The sequence below is a fragment of the Cibotium barometz genome, chromosome 23, assembly GCF_041138505.1.
Source record: "Cibotium barometz isolate CiBa-2024 chromosome 23, ASM4113850v1, whole genome shotgun sequence".
Classification (NCBI taxonomy): domain Eukaryota; kingdom Viridiplantae; phylum Streptophyta; class Polypodiopsida; order Cyatheales; family Cibotiaceae; genus Cibotium; species Cibotium barometz.
This window is the reverse complement of record NC_141068.1, coordinates 47,770,134-47,792,281: the sequence shown is the minus strand read 5'-3', so window position 1 is coordinate 47,792,281 and position 22,148 is coordinate 47,770,134. Positions and strand designations below refer to the sequence as shown.

The window sequence follows — 22,148 nt, the reverse complement described above, 5'->3', positions numbered from 1 at the left end:
CACAGACATGGCACACATGCAGAGGGCCTATACCACACCCCACAGCAGCCACCTATACCTCAGCCACAGGAGCCTCGACCTACCACAGCTAGTTTCTTTACCCACTCGATGGTAAAGGAAGCTATCCGCCGCCTACAACATGGACGGGCCGCCGACCATATGGGCCTGCAGGGTGAGCATCTCATATATGCAGTAGATTCTTTGGCTCCTTTTCTTGCACACCTGTTTAACAGGGCACTAGCAGAGGGTTTGCCTGCGGAGTGGACGATGCACACCATTGTGCCGATTCACAAAACAGGGGATATGCTCGATCCGAGCAACTACAGGACGGTTATGGTTGGCCACATGTTGGCCAAACTCTATGGTGCAGTGTTGGAGCAAGAGCTTAGCTTATATGCTGCATAGAGGCCCCATGTCATATCTGCTGGTATGCCAAGAGACTGCAGGCGCTGAAAGAGCCTCTCTCGTGGTACTGTGTCAAATGCCTTGCAGAAATCCACAAAGCAGCGATAGCGCTTTCTCTTCCTCACTTTGGCCTTATCAATCATACATCTCAAAGTGAATACATGGTCAGTGGTAGAGAAAGCTCTCTTGAAGCCTGCCTACCCTGATGAGATGAGCAGGTTTTTGGGCGAGTCAGATGTCCAGGAGGTATGTCCGAGACTATTGCTAGAACCATTGGTGTGAAGCAAGGATGCCCACTTTCCCCCACACTATTTGGGTTATACATTGATGAGGTGGCTGACTTCATTACATGGGGAGGCGGAGATGGAGTTGATTTAGCAGGTACCTCAGTACATATTATGCTTTATGCTGATGATATTGTATTAGTGTCTGAGTCTCCAGGAGGTCTACAGCAGCATCTACATGCACTCCATGATTTCTGCACACAGAGGGGTCTTACTGTGAACCTTGGGAAAACCAAGGTCATGGTCTTTCATACATCGAGACAGGGCAAGAGTCAGCTGACATTCACTCTCGCAAGACGCCAGGTGGAGGTGGTGACATCATACGTGTACCTAGGGGTTACCTTCTCTACAGCAGCCACACGCTTCACCATGGGTTCAGCAGCCAGAGCTAGATTGACACGCGGATATGCAACATTGGCTATGCTAGAGAGACAGTGCCACCAGGCGCATTTTCAGGAGCCCCAGACGAAGGGGTGGCTATTTGACACATTAGTCACACCGGCACTGATGTATGGAGCAGCGGTATGGGTGCCAGGCCTTGCTACCCATTGGTGGACACAAATAGAGAGACCACAGGCCCTCATGATGGCACGCATGATACGCAACAAACCGTCAGTACCTCATGACATTATCCGAGCAAAGTTTGCTGCGCCTCCTATGATGGTAGAGGCCATATTCCATACTATATGCCTGCTAGACAGATTCAGAGAGATGCCACAGGACAGATTGTCATACAGAGCTTTTGAGGCATCTAGACAGCTGGCTGAGGCAGGAGACAGAGGATCATGGTATGCACAGGTCACACATTGGTTCTCCCAGCATGGCCTAGACATGGATCATCTACCACCATTCCAGTATGACAGGGATGCACCACATATCCGTCTCTCTCATAGTGAGAGGAACAGAGTATTAAGACAAGACCTATGGCAGTTCTATACACGAGAGACATGGATATCGCCTACACAGCCTCTTCCACCGAAGATGCTATACTACAGAGATCACTTCATGAGTACCACTGATGATGGATTTATAGAGAGGCCTAGATACATGGAGGGCTTTTTACCACACGGCTCCCGAGTGGCTATTGGTCAGCTTAGAGTTTCATCACATCGATTGGAGATCGAGACTGGCAGAGCAGCACGGATCCCCCGAGAGGAGAGGGTATGCAGATTGTGCAGAGAGGAGGTGGAGAGTGAGGAGCATTCTGTATGCAGATGCAGAGCATATACAGCCATGAGAGAGAGATATCCCATTTTATTCAGAGAGCCACATTCCCTATGAAACCGATCCCGTCAAGTGGGAATAGACTCTGTTGGACACCCACACGCGTAATAGCACAACTTAAATTTCACAATGTAAATGAACAACTCAATAACAACTGAAAACTTGAAATGAAATGAAATGTTGATCAATGGACACCAACACTGGGGCCGGAACGGGCCGACCCCCCCCTCAATATATGATATATTATGGGGAGTATTTAAGAGATACAATGCTCCATGGGTTCAATGAACCAGATGATGTCCATGTACAACTGAGAAGAATACAGTTACCAAACAAGAGACTTGAAGTAGACGTTCGAAGGAGAGCGATCCCGGTCCTGTGCCTTCACCGGAATCCGCAGAGAGCGCCCCACTGGTGTTCCAGGACCACGCACAAACAGGCGCTCCCGTACTAACGCCTGGCTCTCCCGATCTCGGCACCCATGGACCGTGGTTCTCCAGAAGCTTGGACTACCCGGCACCGAACGGGTGTTAGCAGCAGAGAGTATCCCTTATAAGATTTACATCAAAGACCTTTGCTTAAATCTCAATCCACTTACCTTGCAAAATAATGGATATGACCTTCACAAGTACTAGGCACCCACATATGAAAGGAGAAGTCTCTATTACTGCTGTTGTTGCCAGCCCGCAAGTGAGAGAGTCGCCTGTAGCTCGCTAGTGGGAGAACAAATATCAGAGGCGCCTAAGTGCAGCTGCATAGGGGCTAGAGAAGGACACCTGGGCACAGCCGCTTGTTGCTGGCAAGAGAGGTGAGTCCTATGCGCAGCCGCCTGCAAGGTGGAGAGGGTGGCGTCTGGGCACAGCCGCCTGCTGGCCAGAGAGGAGTGAGATCTGGGCGCAGCCGCCTGCAAGGTGGAGAAGGTGGCGTCTGGGCGCAGCCGCCTGCTGGCCAAAGGGGAGTGAGATCTGTGCGCAGCCGCCTGCAAGGTGGAGAAGGTGGCGTCTCGGCGCAGCTGCCTGCTGGCCAGAGAGGAGTGAGATCTGTGCGCAGCCGCTTGCAAGGTGGAGAAGGTGACCATGCATAACCGTCTATATGCAAGAGGAGGATCACCTTGAGCGATGGAAAGGGCACACGTCCAACAGCTGGCCGGCCCACCTTGCTTGCATGGAGGCGGCTAGTTCCAAAGGTTCCAAGGTGGGGGGTGGGTAGGTGGCCATGCACCCACCCCCACACACATGAGGGGTTCCCTTTTCCACCATGACTCGAACGTGGGTGCCCACCCTTCTAAAGGTACCATGAAATATTGGAAAGGGTACCCACTCATTAATGAGTGTGAAACTGCAACCTTATAAAAAACAAAGGTTAAAAAGAATGCTATGAAATAAACAAATGCAATACACTTACCACCTGTTCACACGCAATAAAACTCGTCATAAGACAGAGCAAACTTCACGACTCACTGGCAGGCGTCCCCGCTCAGTATACGTGGCACGTCAAACAAGCAAACACAAGAATACAAGTCACGCGAAAACAGTTCCAAACATGCAAAACATGAATGCATGTGCAAACAGTATCATGGACATATCTCCCGTTCATGGAACAAGTACTAAACATTTCTGTCGGGCACAATGATGGCACAACAGAAAACATAAATCCCGGTCTTCCTATGGAGTGACAGTCCCATAGGTAAGACACAGATCCAGGCACGAGCCTCCCTATGGAGTGACAATCCCATAGGCAAGACACGGCACAAATACTGGCTCTTCCGTGTGGCGTGACAATCCCATGGATAGAACACAGTCCAAGTCATACACGGGTGGCACCAATCTAGCTCCCGTCCATGTTATGCAAAAATACTGGCTCCTTCACATGAGACACTGGCCTAGCCTCAAGTGAACGAGACACAAATCTGGAGATGGACCAAATGGTCGGCCAATTGGTGACATCCCCTCGGGCTTCTAAAGAGTTGTCCTCAACTGAAAAGCCTCAAGATATGCCTGCAACAGCTGTGGGTAGTCAACAAAATAATCCTCATTTACCCACTTTGCATCAATGGGCAAATAGTTCTTGAACTTCACAAGGTATCGCCGGGAAAGCTTTCCTGCAGGTAGCTTTCTATCCTTGTGAAAGACAATCTGTTCTGGCTGGAGGATCTCCTCAAGCTCATCAATCTCTCGCAGATCTTCTGTGACAGGCTCATCAGGACCGTAGAGATTAGACTTCTTCAAGTGGATCGCTCTCCTTCGAACGTCTACTTCAAGTCTCTTATTTGGTAACTGTATTCATCTCAGTTGTACACGGACATTATCTGATTCATTGAACCCATGGAGCATTGTATCTCTTAAATACTCCCAATATATATCATATATTGAGGGGGGGGTCGGCCCGTTCCGGCCCCAGTGCTGGTGTCCATTGATCAACATTTCATTTCATTTCAAGTTTTCAGTTGTTATTGAGTTGTCCATTTATATTGTGAAATTTAAGTTGTGCTATTACGCGTGTGGGTGTCCAACGGAGTCTATTCCCACTGGACGGGATCGGTTTCACCCTACGCCAGATCTTTGAGACAGCAGACCAGCGCATATTGGGGAGATTCATTCTAGACATACAGCGTCACAAAGAGACATCATTACAGGCTCAGACAGCTCCAGAGGGGGGACGACAGACACAAATTACTACATTTTTTCAGAGATCCATCCCACTCCCAGCCCCTACATAGCAGGGAATTACTCTCCAGAGAGCAGAGACACTCAGAGCCCGCAGGAGACAGAGGACACCTGGCTTTCGGACACCACGCCTATACCAGAGAGAGATGACAGAGATCAGAGCTCAGTTTCACAGAGAGGGTGCGGAGCGACTGGCTCGCTTCAGAGCAGACCCAGGCATGTTCTTCAGGGAGCTATGGACACCCCCTTCATTGATGTATACCATTTTATACCCCCAGTATGGTACAGGATGGAGCTAGCTAGGTTGCATATCATGATTGTATACTCCATGCATATAGCTTTGCATTCTCCTAGTAGTAGAGCTCCATCCCCTCCCCCACTCATTGTACTTATTGCACACCCAAATTCAGCTTTTTAGTTTAGTACTTTTTCATTTTGTTGGGATGACAGAGGATACCCCATACAGGTACACCGATTTGTCTCATAGGCCGAGTTCGGTCTTTTGGAAGAAGTTAATAAAATCTTTCTTTCTTTCTTTCTTTTTTTCTCTCTATTTTTCTGCACATCTATATTCAATTTTGTGCGTTAATTTCGTCGCGACAAGTGTGCTGTTTTCTGAGCATTGAAGTTACTGATCTCCCCCGAAGCTTTTGCATGTTATAGTGGTATCAAAGCCTACTTCAAGTGTAAAGATTCAACAAGAAACCAGAATTTTTTTCTCACTCGTGTGGTTGGTTTTTTCAGACTCCGGTGGACTACCCCTTTTGGAGTGACTCCTGTCCCTCGAAGGACGGTTGGTTTTCAGCCTCCGGAAGTCTCCCACACACTTAGTGGATGGTCAGATTGCGCTCCGGAAAGGAAGTGCGTTTTTCTACTATGGCGAGCTTCAACGACGAGAGAGAGCAAGAACCTTGGGACCAGAGTGCACCGGGCAGCCTAGCTAGGGCACCAGGCTTGAGTGTTACAGAGATGTTCCAACAAATGATGCGAGCAATCGCAGACTAGACAACCAAGTTGGAAGAGCAGAAGGCACAGATCCTGGCTCTGGAAGAGCATACCCGTTCTCCAAGGCCACGTAAAGAATTTCTAACAAACAAGCTAAATAAATTTTTAATAACTAATTAGCAAAAAAAAACTTTAAATGGTTAATTCACTAAAATAAAACAAGTAAAGACAAGAATACGAAAAGTGCGAACTTTACCTCAAAGAGTGTCCAATCATGAAGTATAGGATCATCAACTTCATCATGCATAACATGGACTAGGTGCTTTTCTTTTGTTCTTCTTGCTGACTAATGTGTTAATGAGGACTAATGTGTTTTATTTATTATGGTTCTTTTTTGTAGCTTCCAAAATCTATCGCCTTTATGACCCTATTGCTGAAAAGATCCTTCTCAGCCGTGATGATGTATTTTCTGAGGGATCATCTTTAGAGGGGGTTCTTCCTCCTCTTCACACATCCTCTCCTCCGCCCTCTCATGAGCTTCTCGAGGTGGAAGTTCATTCAAAGCATTCATAGTCTAGATCTACATTGGATCTATGACAATCATTGTAATTACACATTCATTCAGTAATATATAGTAGGAGTAGGTTAGGTAAAGAGTCTCTCTTCTCCTTCTCTCTACTTCTCTATGTCATGAGCATGTGATTAGTGTTAATCTTTATTGCTTTGCGTTAATCATCATGAAGCACGCTTCCGCATAGTAGTCATGTTACACCTACACGATGAGGTAAGGGTTTGGTGGGGCAGGGAAGCACAATATGCCCCAAATAACCCAAGTACAATGAAGAGAACCCAAACATTAACTCTTCCTAAACCTGAATGCACATGGGTGCCAGAAAAGAAAAGAAATTTGCAAGTTCCCTAGGCTCTAATACTAACTGTAGAACACTTGCGCTTACGTGCTAGGGTTTTCCAAAGATAGAAAGAAAAGTGTGGAGGCGCACACAGCACACACGAGTCCTAAACTATTGCTTTGTATTATGTACAAGAAGAAGTAATACAACTGAAATTCAAGTACAAGATGTGACTAAGAATGAAGACGTCAAATCACAGCCCTGTGATCTACTCTTCACTCCCAACTAGCACTTCACCGACAGAGAAATGTCCTGTGAAGTACAATGCTAAGGAAAGCAGATGAATATAACAATTTAATGACCCACGTATATATATGCACCAATGCTCCTAGTCAGCCAACAGTAGCTGCAACCAGTTGTACCCAATTGTCACATCATCATTGCCATGTGGCAATGCCACATGTCCTCTGTACTGTCCGATTTTGCCTGTCAATATCTAGCTCTGTCATGCATACTTGTAGATGTGTCACATGGTCTCTTCGACAATTTCATACATCATGTTGCAGATCTCCTGACATCCAAAGAGGCCTATGAGAAGCTAGATACACTTTCCGGAGCATAGGAAAAGAGTTCTAAAGTTTGATCGCAAATAGATTTCTATGGACTTATCTTGCAACCACATGAGAGCTTCGACACTCATGTGAACAAAATGAAGTCCCTCGTCAACCAGCTTGCTACACTTAAAGTTAAAGTGGAAGAAGATGTGCCCGTAGCCATACTAATCAAGTCAATGCTAAATGAGCCTTGCGGAAACCTCATTCACTACTTTGAAGAACCTACCCAGTCTTACCTTGGAAGGGATCATAACCTCCTTCAAGGAAGAAGAGAAGAAAATAAAGAATAAAGAAGCAAGGGGAGAGCTCCTTCTTCACAAAGAACTTCAAAAGAATGAAATGTTTACTCTGGTAGTAACAATACAGAAAAGAACTATTACTCAAAGAAGCCATGCAAACATTGTGGGATGATGAGAAGAACTCCTTTTACAAAAAGACAGAGGCCAATACCATGGATGATGGAGGAGACAAAGCTTTCCACAGAGAAAGCAACATGTTGTTATGATGATTGGGCTTTTTAAAATCCTAGTTATGTGTTGTTTTATGTTCAATTGTATGTTGTTTTCTGTTGTGTGTGCGTGACTTGATCCTTGTTTGTCCTTACCCATGGGATCCCATAACTAGCTTGTGAAATTAGAGCCATGTGATTTATCCTTGACTTGGAAATCTGACATGAGAAACCATGAGCCTAGATTTATCCTTAACATAGTATGTTATGACATAAGCAGTGATGTCACATGCACGAAAGCTCTATGTGCCTTCTTTCAACCCTAAGCAACTGAATAAAAACCCTGATGCAAATCACCAACAAAGACAAAGAGAAGAGAGAGAGAGAGAGAGAGAGAGAGAGAGCTGTGTTTTCAGTGTATTATATAGTACACAAAACTGTACAAGATCTGTGGCCTTTGACCTACCAAAAGAGATAAACTACGGCCTATCTATGACCTGCTCTCAAGAGAGAATCAGATAATTACGCTCTTGGAAGTTCTCCCCAACTGGCCAACTACTGATTGGCTAGTTCCATGGCACAAATAAATATATACAATGCTGTCAAATGTTGCCAACACCTCATTAGCTTGGTCCACAAGGTCTATGTCCCAAAGGATACATTATGCCGCCTATCAAGGCTTAGTTACTACCCTAAACCTTTGTTTATCTACTGCCCAATCAAGATTTAGTCTCTAAAACCAGCCATGCCCATGTGTACACATGACATCCCCTCATGCTAAACTTGATGACGAGATTCCAACCTTTCACCTTGGAAGATTGTCATCATCCCCTTGTCTCCTCATGGACTCCCAAATCTATCATCCTTCCTTCCTGGCAACCTTTTCACTGAAAACCTTGCCTTGTCTCTGACTCCACTCCAGATTTGGTGTTGAGATCAATGCACCTATTCCACTTTGTCCCCTTGCCTTCATGCCATGTCCCTAAGCACTACAATCGTCTCCTTCCCAAGTTTGATCATGGCATCCTTGCTCAACCCCCCTTAGAACCGTTTTTCCGAAAGCCTTCCTTGGTATACCCCAAATGGCATTCGACTCTTTGGGCTGCCATTCTCCTGGGTTTTGCTGACACCGACAACCCAATGGGATTTCTACCTTGGATATATTACTCTCCTTAAACTTGTGAACCTTCCTGGAACACCTTCAACACTTTGCTTTGTTGAGCCTGATACTCTTACACCAATGTCACATGCGTGGACGTATTGCCTCCCCATGGCTGTCATCATTCTGGCACCACCGGGATACCTAATGGTCGAAGAACCACTTGGCTGTGCTTTCCTATCTCGACCAAAAAACGACCACCTTTGTATTGTGCGTTTTCCATATCTGCACCAACTCTATCACGTGCACACCTTAATCCGATGCCACGTAGACATGATTATTTCTTGTAGCCACCTTAAGGGCAAAGTTAGAGATCGTATATGGGCAGTTTGGAGCCAATTTGGTGGCCCTATAAGTGCCCGGAGGTTGCAGGACATGCACCAATGGTTGGGACATATTATGGGCACAATATGAACACATTTTATGGCATTTTTATGACTTTTTATGGCCTAAAAAGTGAAAACCAACTTGATTACGATTTGCCATCATTTTACTATATAAAGACAGGTCATAGGTCATTCTTAATCATTCAAAGACAGAAATTGTAGAGCCAAAGTCCAAGGGCCCAGGACATGCACCAATGGTTGGGATATATTATTGGCACAATATGAACACATTTTATGACATTTTTGATGACTTTTTATGTATATAGATCCTAGCCAATCATGGACTCCAAAAGGTAACATCTATGCCTATGACATATCCCAGCTATTAAGGATCTCATAATTACAAATGAACCTTGGTCTTGCCTTTATAGGCTCTTGAAAGTTCTCCCGCAGTCAGCCCGTTTCATGGGACAAGTAAATATATACAATGCATTCCGACACCTCATGAAAGTCATAAAATCATTTATATCAAAGTCAAATAAGAAGTATCTGAAATTATCTAAAAGTCGACTCATGGAAATTTTGCTATATACCTTGATATTGCCTAGAAGAGAAAATGCAGCACATAACTACCCATGCATATGTCTACAAGATAATTCAAAAAAAAATAACGGTATGTACTTAACTCATGATATATATGAACCTTGGTAAGGTAGGAATAAGTGGGAACTTGAAAACATTTTTAAGACAAAAAAAAAATACATAAATCCCAGAAAAAAACTCTGTTCCCCCCCTAAGGATCATTGTCTGGGGAATCTAGAAATGTCAAAACAATATTTCGCACGGAACGTGAAACGTAAATCGCAAGGAAATTTTTAACAAATTCTCCCACAAAAAGATAATGTGTATAAAGAGAAAAAAAAAACTGTCTAGAAATTAGGGATTGAACGAGGGGGTAAATGCAATGTGTTACCGCTGCAGCCGCAGGGCGAGATAAGCCGATCTTCATCCATAAGAAGCGAATCCGCGAGCTTGGGTGCACTGATGACAGAGAGGGGGGAAGTTTCTAGGCAGATTCGGCAGGTCTCTTCAGCTTCCGCCATGTCTGTTCAACTCTCCCTCACGAAAAGAAACAGAAAGGACGCCTAGGAGAGCAGCAAAATGCTGGAAATTGGAGCGAATTGGGATCATAAAGGCGTACAATTGTGGAAAATCGGACAGACCCACATCTTAATTTGATGTTTCCAAGGGACCCAAAATGTTAAAACGTGCTACAGTACAGGGAAACGGAGAGGGGAAGGCATAGCCACCGAACAGTGCGACCCCTAAACAAAAAAACGTGTGTTATAATACAGTGCTGTGGAGAGAGAGAGAGAGAGAGAGAGAGTGCACTGCAAAACACTAAACTGGGTCTCGCTGTTCATGGAACTTTGGAAGACGTAAGAGGCGGAAATGGATCGATGCGTTGATCGATACACAACATAGAATTCGGACCCATTTGAACAAAGGTTTTGAGGGGGAGTTTGTTTGCTTCTTTCTTGGTAGGTAGGAAGGTAGTAAACTTCCCAACCCTAAGCGTAGGCATTCTCTTCAACCATTAATAAATACGGCTCTTTCATAACTCTTCTTGTTGTAAGGGTGGCTTCAAATTTGAGAGACCCCCCCCTAGTCCCTACAATCGTGTCTATTATCACCCGCTCCTAGTGGCTCCTTTTGCTCCTTAAATTCATAGATGTTCAAGGGAAGTTCTCATTTCAATCAAATAAGCTTGAATGGAAAGAGAAAATTCCTATGAAGTATGAAGTAATCATGGGAATTTTGCTTGGATAATTACGAAAGAGGAGGAGAAGGAAGATGAAAAAAATGGGTGAGAGACACACACACATACACGCAGAGAGAGATTTGTTTCTTGTTGTCTAAGAGATGGAACTCAAGCTGTGTGTGTGTGTGTGAGAGAGAGAGAGAGAGACAAACACACTCACATTAAGAATTGCTTCTTCTCATCTCAAAGATTAAACGAAAGCTTAGAGCTAAGTGAGAGAAGATATGAGAAATTCCAGTTTACAAAAGCTTTAGCTAGCATTAACTTTTTTTTAACATACCAAGAATATTATTTATTTTTTATTCGATTAAATCATTATTTAGAATAGGTATTTACACTAGCTAGAGTGGCCAAATATGCCTGAGGACTAGACTTTTAACTTGAGTGTGAACCCTAGAGGTCACCTACAAAACCTAAAATGTAACTCTCATGACTCATTCTTTTATGCTAATTCAAGAGAGTGCTCTTCTTCTCTATCTACTATCTTATGCTATTGCTTGCTTTCTTGCTTGCTTGTTTGAGCTCTTAATAGTGCTTGCTTGCTTGCATGTGAGAGATTAAGCTATGAGGAGGGTCGAGCTTCCTTTGGAGCTTTCAGGTGCGGGTGCATGGCAACATCGTCTGCTACGAGAATCCCAAGAAACAAGCTTTCACGAGGTGAGTGACACACCCCGACTGTGCATTTGTGTGCTAGGCCATAGTAGTTTGGTTTCTTGTGGGGGTTGAGCTATTATGCTCCCGCTCCCGAGTGTGGTTGGGCAAAGCCCCACGACATTGGGTGTTCCCTACGTTCTTTCTATGGCGCTAGGGCTTCCAATAAGTGGCACCGCTACTGAGGAATAGCCCCACTGCATAGCATCAATGCTTTTTGAAAGCTTTTGAATTGTTAAATTGATCAATTTCTAGTTTTTGCAAGAGAAGAGTAGATAGAAAATCTTAAAAACATCTCTAGTTTTATTGCATATTCATGTTTGTGTTGCATTCCTTTGTTATCTTAGGAGTTCTGTATTCAGTTTTTCATGTGGTCTTGAAATTGTGTGTTCTTTGAATTTTGCAATTTAAGTTTCTTATTTAATTTCTGCATTTTCTATTTTGTGTGTTTTTCAATTTCACACAAAAAAATATAGTAAATTGGGCTTGACACTTAAGGAATTAGGTGAAATAGACCTTGAAATTTGTTTCGGGATATAGAGTTAACCCCAATTTGGACTCTTTATAGAGAGAATTGGGTTAGAAACAATGATTTGGGAAGGGATTAGCAAACCAGATTAATTTCTGTATTTCAAGTTTTTGCGTTTTTGCAGTAGTGTAGATTACGCAGATTAATCTAGCTTAATCCACCTATAATTTGGGCCACAAGCTATAAGTATTTTGGCTGACTGTATTTAATGCATGTAGGCTTCAGGCGCCCCAAGTCAAAAGGGGAATCTTGAAAAACTCCAAAAACCCTGACCACCCGTTTTTTGGTAGTTGTAATGAAACCAAAAACCAAAAACCACAAACCAGAAACTGTAAACCACAAAAGTGAAAGTTTAGGAAACCATCTCTAGTCAGCCCGAAAAAAGTGCATACACACTCCTTCCCAAAATGTTTAGAACTATCTTTGGACAAGTTTCTCTAACACCTAAAAATTTTAAAATTTTAAAAATATTTTTTTTAAAGTATTTTTGGCCATTCTGTTCCTTCACCCTCGACCGGCCTTAAGTCACATGCACTTATGGTTTGGGTGTATATTAGAGGCCTATTTAGACGATAGTGTGTCTATCAAGCTAGGTGCATACCAACCTACAGTAGGCTCAAGACCTTTGGTATAGGAACCCAGTATAGCATTGTATAAGGACCTCCAATAGGGGCCAGTGATACTTCATCTGATTTCGAGTTAATGGAAGGATCCCTAGTCTCAAGAAGTGAGAACCCTAACCAAGCCTCACCAATCAGGCCAGCTACCAATCTTTTTAACCACGTAGTTAGCTATCTCGGAGGTTCGGCCTCAACTGCTACCTCTGAAGCAAATCTTACTACATACATACCACATGATGAAGGAGTTGAGGTAAACTCCAAAGATACACCTGGTGTATTCTCATCGTTACAACAAGCAAGGAGCATCCACATTGATATCCCTATCCATACAACTCCTCTTGCACACCTGTCAACTGTGACTATTGAACCACCCCCCGCACAAGTGATTATGCCCAATGATAGAACATTAGAAGAAGTGCAAGTAGTAGAGGCACTAATCCAAGTTGCTAGAGCAAAGGAAGAAGAGACTTTGCAAGTGGCACAACAACGATTAGCAGCCTAAAAGCTCAGTATGTCCAAAACGAGTCCCAAGCCAAGACTGCACAAGTATTGCCCGACAGTCTCATGACATAAGCAATAACATTGTGTCTACCTCGAGGAAAGAGCTAGGCTTGCAAATCTTGGATCAATATCTTATCACAAATGATTGGGCGTATGACGCATCAACGGAGACTCTTGTGGATTTTGGTGCAGGCCAAGCTGTTGGTGTTAGTTGGGAAGGGATTGTCCAATCAATATCTGGGGCCACATCAAAGAAAGAACGATTACAGGGCATCTGCGATTATATACATAGGATCATTGAACATAAAAGGACCCAAAGACCTATGGCGCAAGTCGGGACATCCAAAGCAAGAATGCCCACAATGAGCGAAATAGTAACACCTCTTGTGAGTCCAGCAGAAATGGTAACACCTTTTGTGAGTCCACCAGCAAAAATGGTAACACCTTTTGTGAGCCTAGCAGAAATGGGAACACCTCCTGTGAGTCCAGCAGAAATGGGAACACCTCCTATGAGCCCAAGGGAACCTACTTTTGTAGTATCCCCCAATTATAACATGAACCAACCCATATCTTCTAACCCACAAGGCCATGCAGGGACTCAAGAGCATACTAGCATGAGCTTCACCTTCTTAGATCCTAGAGTTGTCCCCACCCAAAACACTGCTAATACACTGCCTTATCCACTGGAGCACCACACCACCAACTATGGCACCTATGAGACTGACACATTATTACCTCTGAGCCACATGCCCATGGTTACTGAAAGAGTGCACAGAGTGGAAGCATACAAGCACTAGAGTGTGCTGAGAGAGAGTGCAAGAGAGAGATATGAAGCAACTATGATGAATACACTGCAATGAAATGGTCCCAAGCACGAGACATAAAAGGTTTCATAAGTGAGGAATACAAAAGGAAGACTAGACTATGAAAAAAGAGAGAGGCAAGCCCACCTATATATAGGTAAAGAGGGCTGGCCGACTGGACACCTAAAGCTGGCTGCCTAGACACCATGTAGCTGGCCAACAGGACATGAAGTATACCCGACTTGGGAAAAAGGCTAGAAAAATATGAAAAATAAGGGTGGCCAGCCCACAACCAAGGGCCATGAAAAGGGACCAAAAGGAACTCCAAATATGAGCAAAAACTGGGGATGAATGTGCTAACACCCCCTCTCATCACGAGATGCTGAACAAACTTTGAGAAGCCGAAGATGAGGAGCCAAGGAAGCCTGAGAAATCGGCTTGGTGAACAAATCTGCTACATTCTCTGCCGAAGGGCAATAATCCAAACGCAAATCTCCCACAACAACCCATTCATGAACATAGCAATACTATATCTCAATGTGTTTTGTACGAGCATGAAACACAGGGTTCTTAGCAATGGCGATGCAACTCTGATTGTCACGCCAAAGAAGAGTAGATCCGAAAGGAGGAAAGCCAAGTTCTCCCAATTATCTCCGCAACCAAATCACCTCACATGCAGCATAACAAACTAGATGATACTCCGCCTCTGTAGAGGAAATCGCCACAATAGGCTGCAGTGGTCGAACACCGGGTATCTGGATCTCCAGCCCAATCTGAATCAGACCATCCAAGAAGAGTGCACCCTTGGCCATAGAATATGCCAAAGTCCAAAGTACCACGCAAGTACCGAAGAACTCTAAGAGCACAACGCCGCCAATGCTGCTAACGGGGTTTGGATGTAAAAGAACTCAATAAGTTGACTGCAAAACAAATGTCCAATCGGGAGTAGGTCAACCAAACCAAAAAACCGGCGAGAACCCGATACTATCCTTCATCAATCCTCCCTGGAGAAGCATCAAGAAGAGAAAGCTTCTCACTAGTATCCATAGGAGAAGATACTGATCTACATCCAGCCATCTAAAACTTGTCAAGTATCTCCTGTGTGTACTGCTCTGTGAGAGAAAAAAATACCCTTAGAGGTCTGCCAGATCTCAAAGCCAAGAAAATAATGCAAAAGGCCAAGATCCGTCATCTCAAACTCTGTCTCCAAAGCATCCATGACTGAATGGATCCTCACAGAATAAGAACTTGTAAAGATGAGGTCATCAACATAGACCATAATGATAATAATCAACCCCCTCTCAAGGAGGATATAAAGGTTTGAATTTGCATAAGAACGGCGCAGGCCAAGCTTTTGAAAGAACTCATCAATCCACTGGTACCAAGCCTGCAGAGCCTACTTCAACCATACAAAGCTTTCTTCAGCCAGCCAGTACACCTGATCCTGTTTGCCTGGAACCTCAAATCCCGGCGCGATTGATCAACATACACTTCCCTTGTAAGCTCTTCATTCAGGAAAGCCGACTTGAGGTCCATCTAAAATACGAGCCACCTATGTTGTCCTGCAAGAGGAAAAATGGTGCGAATGGTAGTCATCCGGGCCGTCGAAGCAAATGTCTCATCGAAGTTGACTCCAAGAAGGCACTGAGCATAACCCTTGGCAACCAACCTTGCCTTGTGCTTGTCCAAGCTGCCATCAGCTCGGTACTTTGTTTTGAGGATCCAACGCACACCAATCACCTTACATTGTAGTGGCCTAGGCACCAAAATCCAAGTGCCATTCTGTTCAATAGCATCCAACTCTGCTTGCATAGCACGATGCCAAGGCTCATGTGAAAGAGCCTCATCCACAGAAGTGGGATCAAAAGGACCATGAATAATAGAGGATAGAAGAGCATAGTTAACAAACATGTTGCCCTCATGAATTTGTTTCCCTGAAACTCTGGAAGATCACCTGAGAGAACCAGGCGAGTAGAAGGAAGCTCACATAACCCAAAATCACGAACTGTCTTAAAATACCATCCAGGCACAAATCTGCTTGAAATCATGGCTTGAAATCATGGAGGAGGAGCAAAGTCATCATCATTTGACCTAGAATCCATAGCTAGAGTTGTAACAAGAATAGGGGGAGGAGGAGGAGAAGGTAGAGAAGGAGGCGAAGGGAGAAGAAGCTCACCACTCCCCTATGAAGTTGTAGGAGTCTCGTCAAACCCTACATCACGGCTCACAAATAGCTTTTCCGACCTGTTGATCATATAGAAGATATGCCTTGGACACAGAACTGTATCCGAGAAAAGTCATGCGCTGAGACTTCGAGTCCAACTTGGAGCGATGCTCCTTAGGCACATGTACATACACCAAACAAACAAATACCTAGAAATGAACAACAGAGGACTTCTCACCATGGAAAGCCTCATATGGAGTTTTATTTGGAAGAGAAGTAGTAGGAGACCTGTTCTGAATATAGACAACAGTAGAAGTCGCCTTAGCCCAGAAACGTCAAGGTAATGAAGAATGCTCAAGCATAGCATGGGCCATCTCCATGATGGTCCTATTCTTCCTCTCTACAACTCCATTTTGTGAAGGAGTATATGCTATAGTAAGTTATCTCTGAATGCCATGATCCTTGCAATATTGCTGAAACTCCTGGGATGTAAACTCACCTCCTCTCTCGGTCTTGAGAGCCTTGATCGAAGAACCGGTCTCTTTTTCCACCTCAACCCTCCAATCACAAAAGTGCGCTAAAAAGCCTCATCCTTGGACTTTAAAAAGAAGACCCAAGCATATCTGGAGAAGTCATCCACCATCACGAGCATGTACAATGCCTTACTCAAAGACGCGGTACTCATAGGACCACATAAGTCTACATGAATAAGAGCAAGTGATGTCGAAGATCTGTGTGTCGCCTCCTTCGGAAAGGCGGCTCGGTGTTGCTTCCATTGTAAATAAGAGGAAAAAATAGAAGATGGAGCCTTGATGGTCGGTAAACCCTCAACCAACCCATCCTTCGAAGCTCATTGTAAAAGCTTATAGCTTAAATGGCCAAACCGAGCATGCCAAAGAGTTGAAGAAGAATCTAAAGAAACCAAAGCAGTCAACTTGTACAAACCACTATCTTGGACTCCCTGAGCCAAGATGCTACCAGTCTCCTTATCACGAATGGTAATCTCATAACGAGAGAAGATCACCTCCACACCCTGAGCTGTAAGAGCACTCATTGATAAAATGTTAAATGCCAAATTTGGAATGTATAGAACATCAAAGAAGTACCTCTTGTCCTCGAAGGAGCGGAAGATGGGGATGGTGCGATGTCCATGAACTGGCATGGAAGAAGAATCACCCAAAGTGATCTCGCCTGGCAGTAAATTCCTTGAACCAATCTCGATGGGGTGTCATGTGAGCAGTAGCACCACTATCCACAATCCACGACCGTGACTGAGAAGTCACAAGAGCAAGTACACGACAAATACCTGCTAATAGAAGAATACCATCATCCTTCTTGGTCTGAGATGCCTCTGTAGAGGTAGAGTTCTTTGCTTCTTCATCCCACAGAGATGGTGGTCAACATAGCCATGGAAAGGCTACCCAGATAGCCAAGCTAACTCATAAATTTGCTGGAGATGGTGATCCTAGGAGACATTTATAGGTATTTGATCAAGTGTGTGAGGCACTAGGAGAATGAAATAAGGTTTCCAAGACCAATGCATTTAGTCTAACATTAGACGGTTAGGCAACTCTCAAGGTCAAGGAACGCTTGAACTTCACTGCTCTTAGGAGATTGTTCGTCCCGTCCACAATATGGTCTGAGAATGTCTTCAATTATTTGGTTGACTCTATCGGTCTGGCAATTGGTCTCTGGATGATAAGGTGTACTAAAACAAAGTTAAGTACCCAAGGCTTGAAAAAATAAGAACTACCAGAACTTTGAAGTGAAGTCAGAATCCCAGTCTCACTGACTATCCTCTTTGGTAGACCGTGAAGCTTGGAGATCTCCTTGATGAATAACTGGGCAACATTAGAAGCTTTGAAGGTTTTCTTTGCTGGTATAAGATGAACTACTTTGGTAAGCAAGTCCACAACCACTAGAATGGAATCATATCCTCCTTTTACAATGGGGAGACTTGTGAGAAAATCCATACTAATGCATTTTCACTTCTTTTGGGGGATATCCAAGGATTGAAGCTTCCTAGGCATTTTGACTCTTTCAACTTTGATCCTTTGACATGAGAGACATTGCTTTAAGTACCAAAGGACATTATTTTTCAAGCTTGTCCAATGATAGCTCCTTCTTACAGGAGGCAAACAAAGTTATTACATAGCCTGGGTGCCCTAAGGGGGCTATCATGAGCTTCGTGGAGGATTAACTTCTTTAGGGAGGAAGGATCCTTAGGAATACATAGCCTGTGATTAAAGTAGAGACACCCATGATGGGTGGAGTAACCTTTGAGTAGATTTTTCTCTATTTTTGAGGTTCCTCCTTTTGTTACTAGGTTCACCATCTTTTGGTATAGTCTTTAATGAAAATCATCCTGTGATTCTCCCAAAAGTTCATGAACTTTGCGGACTGATTTAGGGGGTGGCCATTCCAGTATATCCTTGACCTTGGCAGGATCTACTGAGATACCATCTTGGGAGACAATGAATCCAAGATACTTAATCCGATGAGTAAAGAAGGCACATTTGCTCGTCTTAGCATAGAGTTTATGTCTGCGCAGCAATTGCAAATCTCTGGTTACATGCTCCTCATGCTCTTCCACCGACGTGGAGTAGACTAAGATGTCATCAAAGAAGATAAGCACAAATTCATCCAAGGAAAATAATATATTTTGCATTAGGTTGCAATTACAAGGACTCCTTGAGTTGGTATTACAACTTGCTTATCATCTAGAATATGATCGAGATTGGGTAGATAAGGCTTTAAATAAACTTACATGAAATACATTGTGGACCTTAATATGGGCTGGGAGTTGCAACTTATAAACACTTATGCCCAAACATTTGATGAGTGTATACGGTCCACACTATCTTGGGCCGAGCTTCTTATATTTACCAGGTGAGAGAGAGCTACGCTTGGGTCGCACTCGTAAAAGAACTTTGTCTCCTTTCTTGAAGATCCTTTTAGACCTCCTTGTGTCGCTATAATGCTTTTGCTGATATTGAATAGCTTTAATATCTTTCTGGATAGCTTTGGTTTGTTCCTCCATCTCCTAGAGCATTTTTCTGGAGGCTTGGACTCTTAAGTTTGGATCATAGAAATTTAGAGGGGATAATCATTCTTGCCCATAGAGTGCTTTGAATGGTGACATTCCTATGCTGTGATGATAAGATGTATTATAAGCGAATTCTACCAGAGGAAGGTATTGAATCCATGTTCTTAGCTCTTATCCACAATATGCTCTGAGAATGTCTTCAATCATTTGGTTGACTCTCTTGGTCTGTCCATTGGTCTCTAGATGATAAGATGTACTAAAACAAAGTTGAGTACCCAAGGCATGAAATAAGGACTACCAAAACTTAGAAGTGAAGTCAGAATCTCGGTCACACTGACTATCCTCTTCGGTAGACCATGAAGCTTGAAGATCTACTTGATGAATAACTGGGCAACATCATAAGCATTGAAGGTTTTCTTTTGCAGGTATAAGATGAGCTACTTTGGTAAGCAAGTCCACCAACAATAGAATTGAATCATATCCTCCTTGTAGAGTGAGGAGACTTGTGACAAAATCCATACTGAGTCATTTTCACTTCATCTAGGGGATATCCAAGGGTTGAAGCTTCCCAAGCATTTTGACTCTTTCAACTTTGATCCTTTGACATGAGAGACATTGCTTCAAGTATCGAAGGACATCATTTCTCAAGCCCGTCTAATGATAGCTCCTTCTTACATTATTTTTCAAGCCCGTCTAATGATAGCTTCTTCTTACATCATTTTTCAAGCCCGTCTAATGATAGCTTCTTCTTACAGCATTCTAGATTTTTTCATAGTCTGGGTGCCCTACAGCAGGATTATCATGAGCTTTGTGGAGGATTAACTTCTTTAGGAAAGGATCCTTAGGAATACATAGCCCGTGATTAAAGTAGAGGCACCCATCATGGGTGGAGTAACCTTTGAGTAGATTTTTCTCTTTTTTTTGAGGTTCCTCCTTCTTTGACTAATTTCACCATCTTTTGGTAATCAGGATCATGAAATGACACTTTTTTCACCTCGATTAGAATGGGATCATTTGGCATAAAAATTGCACTCAAGAAAGATTTGCGGACGGCTAAATGCATCAACTACTACCACATTATCCTTCTTAGGGCGGAATTTGATGTTGAAGTCATATTCTTGTTGTTAACCTATTCCTAGGGTTAGAAAGATTTACCGCCATTATCTTACATCAAGGCGTCAAGGTAGATACACCAAAGGGTCGTACATTCAAGATATCAAGCAATGATGTTCAAGCAATTAATCATTGTTCAAGGGGTAAAGAATTTAGAAAATGTATTAATTGGGGTCTAAATTGATCATATGAGTAGTCAAAATTAGTGTTTTTGAGTATTTTGATAGCATCTAGATGCATCAAAACACCTAATTAAATCAATTCCTTCATTAATTGGAGGAATTTGACTCTCTTTGCTTAATTTTGCCTTAAAAGAGGAGACCAAAATTAAGAGTCTAATTAATCTCCTATTTTAGATTAATTTACACATTTGTTGATGCACATAGATTAGCATTGCCTTGCTTTATCCAATGATGTGCTCAATTGTGTGAATTAATTAGAGATTAGTGGTTAATTATAGTCCTTGATTAGTGTAAAAGAGGGAAAGATTAATGAAAGGATTAATCTTTAATTAATTCTTAATCACTTTTTGACATAACTCATGAAGGCCAATGAACATTCAATGAGTAGATGCTCATGAGTTGTCAAATTGTCTATTTTGGGGGTCATTTATGAAGGATGTAAGGGGTGTCATAAAAAGGTTGACTTTTTTGATTTTCACTTACCTTTTTGGAAAAATGCCTATATCTCCTTAATTTTAAATTAAAAATATATCCCCCCCAAAAAAGGAAATTCATATTTTCCACTCGACTCCAAAAAAAAAAATCAAAAACTGGTTCACGTCGTGAACCAGTCTTGCACTTTCACGGCCTAAGGTTTCACGCCCTAGGCGTCCGCGTCTTTTAAAAAAAAACGAATTTAACTTTTCCGTGAAGTCTACTTCATGGCGTGAAGTCTGCTTCACGGCGTGAAACGCTAAGGTTTCACTGCATGAAACCCTTCGTTCATGTGGCCAAAAAAAAAGAATTTAACTTTTCCGTGAAGTCTGCTTCACAGTGTGAAATGCTAAGGTTTCATGGTGTGAAACCCTTCGTTCATGCAGCAAAGAAAAAAAAAGAATTTAACTTTTCCGTGAAGTCCGCTTCATGGCGTGAAACCCTTCGTTCACGTAGCAAAAAAAAAACAAATTTAACTTTTTGTGAAGTCCGCTTCATGGCATGAAACGCTAAGGCTTCATGGCATGAAACTCTTTGCGCGACAAAAAAAAATCGAATTTAACTTTTTCGTGAAGTCTGCTTCATGACGTGAAACGTTAAGGTTTCACAGCATGAAACCCTTCGTTCACGCTGTTAAAAAAAAGAATTTAACTTTTTCGTGAAGTCTGCTTCATGGCGTAAAAGGCTTAGGTTTCACAATGTGAAACCCTTCGTTCATGCGACAAAAAACAAATTAAAATAAAAATTGATAAAATTTGTGAAGTCCGCCGCTTCACGCCATGAACTGTACCCTACTAGTTCATGACATGAAAGGGGGTCCGTTGGCCCAAAAAAAAAACTCTGGAAAACATCCCTGTTGGGAGGCACATATCTCCTAAACTATATATTCGATGAAGGCACTTTAGGGCTCATTAGAAAGCTGACATCGAGCTCTTTAACTTTGGACTTGGCCATCCAAAGTTAAAATCGATTGTTTTGGCCTCCGAGACCAGCAGCCTCAAAATTCGATCGAAAAAATCGAGGTAAAATACAGCGCAAAAAGCACAAAAAAACACCATGAACACGACGTCAAACCATATTCGGGCTACTTTTTGAGGGTCTAAAAAACAAAATCACGAATTACTCAGGGAAAAAAAGTTGTAGTACTTCAAAAACACTACAACTCTCTTATATAGAGTTTTTCAAAATTCCTTTTGGAACACCCTAAAAAATATGCTGCGAAATAGGAAAAATATTCCCAAGAAAATTTTTCATCTTCAGATAGTGATGGAAAATAGGTTTTAGGATCTCCTCTTCCATCTAGAAAGTTACTAGCATGCAC

At 42.9% G+C, this 22,148-nt stretch overlaps 1 protein-coding gene across 1 annotated transcript in view; it reads right to left on the bottom strand.

Moving 5' to 3' along the window:
- Positions 1-10,507, bottom strand: part of LOC147626025 (uncharacterized) — a 72,414-nt gene extending 61,907 nt beyond the window's left edge. Inside the window, exon 1 of the mRNA XM_086817594.1 lies at positions 9,896-10,507. Coding sequence (XP_086673720.1) covers positions 9,896-10,025 — 130 coding nt within the window. The 5' untranslated portion in view covers positions 10,026-10,507. The remainder of the gene's footprint in view (positions 1-9,895) is intronic.
- Between the last annotated feature and the right edge of the window lie 11,641 nt (positions 10,508-22,148).